The 3434-nt window shown below is 48.0% G+C and overlaps 1 protein-coding gene across 1 annotated transcript in view; it reads right to left on the reverse strand.

Annotated features, from left to right (window-relative positions):
- The window catches only part of SETD9 (SET domain containing 9), an 8780-nt gene extending 6172 nt beyond the window's left edge, over positions 1 to 2608 (reverse strand). Inside the window, exons 1-2 of the mRNA XM_007944165.2 lie at positions 2511 to 2608; positions 475 to 842 (exon numbers count right to left, since the gene is read on the reverse strand). Coding sequence (XP_007942356.1) covers positions 475 to 842; positions 2511 to 2608 — 466 coding nt within the window. The remainder of the gene's footprint in view (positions 1 to 474; positions 843 to 2510) is intronic.
- Positions 2609 to 3434: the final 826 nt, after the last annotated feature.

The raw sequence follows: 3434 nt of genomic DNA on the forward strand, positions 1-3434 counted from the left end.
GAGGTAGATACACTCCTTGGAGAGAACAATGATGGGAGAAAGAAGGGTTGCTTATGCACAAGGAGACAGCTCAGGGGGCAGGAGGGCATGGAGGGATGGACACAGAGAAGAGGTAAGTATCAGGAGGAAGTGGGAGGGGAGCTGTTGCATTGTGGTAAATTGTGGTCAATGCCATGAGACAAAGTGTATGTGAACTGCTGTACGGAAAGTGAATTTGTTCTGTAAATTTTCACCCAAATCACAATTAAAAAAAAAAGAAAAATGTGTTTATCATAACAAATACTCCAGAATACTTTTAAGAATGAAACTATTTACAACCACTACACTTCCAAATTAGCATAAAATAAAGCCTATAGAAATTTTAGTTTCCATTCAAATTCTTAGTCTGAGGATGACAGGGCTAGGCATTTTGTTAAGTTTATATTTATCTGCATACAAAAAATTCTTGGTAAAGTACTATAATTGTGCCATTACCAGGATACATAGATACAACCGCGCCTTTTGGTACAAATCCTTTAGTAACGAAGACACCTTTTCCAGCAGAAATCAATGAGCTAGTTGCTCGAGCAACACTGAAACCCAATGTCTTATAAAGAACTTCTTCTGGTTTAAAGATACTTTTCTGTTGATGTCTGTTTTCAAGCAGGTTTACTCTCTGATGCTGAACTGCCAGTAAGTCTTGATATTTCGATTTAACAGGTTCTGGAAGCACAGTCAAGATATCTGATTGTTTATTGAAATCATTTAAGAACAGAGCCTGGAAAACTTTCAGTAATGTTCCTAGGACCTCTTCATCTGATATAACTTTGTCTTTGGATTCCTCTGGAACATATCGGAGGGTCCTGAAAATGGGAAAAGTTTCTATTCACTACCCTTCAACTAAGAAAAGTCAGATTTTCTTGATGCGTTCTAGGTTTCTGGCCTTAAAAACTGTAAGATTAGCTTCATGTAACTGAAGCAAAAGAAGTTTGGAAAAAAACTATTTGGGATTGCTCTAGTGACCTAACTCCCAACACCACCAACACAAGCTAACAGCAGCCACTTATTAAAGGCCCACTTTTTGACCAATGCTGTTGGATCTTTACATGTATCAGCTAATTCTTGCAAACAAGGAAACGGAGGCTTGGAGATGTTAGGGAACTTGCCCCAAGTCCCAAAGCTGGAAAATGCTCTTCCCCACTACACGCACAGCCACTTGAATGTTACCACAAAATGAGAGTCATCACACTGTGATGGCTTTTTATAGGTGTGTTGTTTCGGAAAAATTTGTCAATATTATTTTTTCAGATTCTCACCCAACAGAACTTGCTTCTTTAATGACTGCATCATTTAATTTTCATAATTGTATTATTACTTCTAAACAAGGAAAATAATTCCCAGCCATAGTAATGACGGTTCTAATTCTTAAGTCCGCAGTATAAAACTTTAGGAAAGTTCTTTGGTTCTCAACCCGCCTTCAGCGGAGACTTGTCCGCGTATTTAGTAAGTTGGCGTTGACTTCTTTCAAACTATTAGTATGCCACTTACAAAGCCCGCAGTAACGCTGGGCCCAGGGCCAACCCACTCAGCTAAATTGCTTTCTTCACACAGGGCAGCTTTACCATTTCCCTTCCTGGCGCTGATCCAGTATTATAAAAACCCAACACTATGATGTGTTTTTAGTTGCTTTATGCTGGTTGTATGCGTTAATTACTCCAAACCATCATTCTCCCAGTCCAGCTGGATTGCTCTGAACACATAAACTACGTTTACGGAGCTATGAAAATAAACCTCGGTTTAACTTTTCTGAGGAAGTGCAAGGTCCTAACTATGTCTTCTCATGGAGAAGGCTACACACCCTGACGCGGGACGAGTTTTCTTGTCTTTTAGAAGTTTTTGAGTTCTGCCCGAGTTCTGCCAAAAAACAGGGTGGCATCAGACTTCCAGAGAGTCTGCCCGCTACCTCGGCCTCGAAGGCCCCAAAGCGTGGGGGTCACCGGGAAACGAACCTCCAGGCCCCGCCCACTTGAGGCCCCCCCCCCCTCCTTCAGGACCCAGATTCGCCCCAAACTCCACCAGTCCCCTGCCTGCCCACCTAGGGCCCCGCCCCCCTCGGGCCCCACCCCTCTCTCGCCCTAACCATCCAGGAGTCCACCAGATTCTGGTCCCATCCACTTATAGCCCCGCCCACATCTGGCTCCGCCCTTCTCCGACCCCCACCCTTCCTGGGCTCTACACCCCTCAGGCTCCGCCCACCTGAGGTCTCACCCGCCTCCGACCCGCCCTCCACGGCCTCAGATCCCTAAACCGCCTCGCAATCTGCCCACCTCTGGCCTCTCCCAGTCCCTTTTACCCGCCTCCAGATTCTGGACCGCCTCTAGTCCGACGGCCGCCACAAGCTCCGACTGCCTCCGCCCGCTCGGCCATCTTAGGCTCCACCCGCCTCAGGATCCGCCCACCTCCTAGCCCGCGGCCGCCGAGGTGTTGAGAGGCTGAAAGGAGCCCCTGGCCGGGCCGCCCAGCCCCCTCACCTCGGGTTATGGCTGAGGTTCAGCGCGATCCAGGGTACGAAGCGGTACTTGTAACGGCGCCATCGCTGCCACAGGCCCTGCAGCAGGCGGCCCGGCATGGCTACCCTGCCGAGTCTTGATAAGAACGACGCGGTAGTGGCCGGTCGCGGTCTCGGGCCGGCCCCAACCGAGGAGGAGCGGAGGCCTCGCTGTCCCGCCCTACTTCGTCCCCGCGCTCATTGTCGCCCTCAGGGTCCCAGCGCCGACTGTTCTTTCCCACGGCCGTCGTCCATCGCTTCTTGACCCTCAGCTCGCTGAAGTATCCGTTGCCCTCTGGAAAGAGGTTGCTTTATTCCCTCATTCTGTCTCCATTCGCTTGTGTGTTTTCATATTGTAGCCCTTGTGCGCGAGTGTGACGGATTCAAAGGGCATCCTGCCATTTATGGAGTTTCATCTAGTTTCTTCCTCAGGGCTTCCCCAGACCTTCTGTTATTCGGTTACTGATTTTGTTGAGCATCTACGTAAGTTCTGCACCATCCTGTCTTTGAGAGCAATTCCTCCTCTTCCTCAGCGTTTGCCGTCTCTCTCACTGGCCTTTCAGCAGGTGGATCTTGCCGAGCAAGAGTTTTAGGCCTATCCTAGACATCAGGCCCTTCCACTAGAATGTATCTGTGTCCCCAAAAGTGATAAATTTGGGGTCTTGTAAATATATATTAAAAACACACACGAACTGTCGTGGAGTCGATTCCGATTCATAGTGAGCCTATAGGACAGAGTAGAACTGCCGCATAGAGTTTCCAAGGCTGTGAAGCAGACTGCCACATCTCTGTTGAGCAGAGAAGCCGGTGGATTCAAACCTTCGGTTAGCAGCTGAGAGCTTTAACCAGTGCACCATTAGGGCTCCTTGCAAATATATATGTATACACATAAAAGAACAAAATATGG

This window comes from Orycteropus afer, unplaced genomic scaffold (genome assembly GCF_000298275.1).
Source record: "Orycteropus afer afer isolate SDZICR_OR568_19922 unplaced genomic scaffold, OryAfe1.0 scaffold00122, whole genome shotgun sequence".
NCBI classification, from domain to species: domain Eukaryota; kingdom Metazoa; phylum Chordata; class Mammalia; order Tubulidentata; family Orycteropodidae; genus Orycteropus; species Orycteropus afer.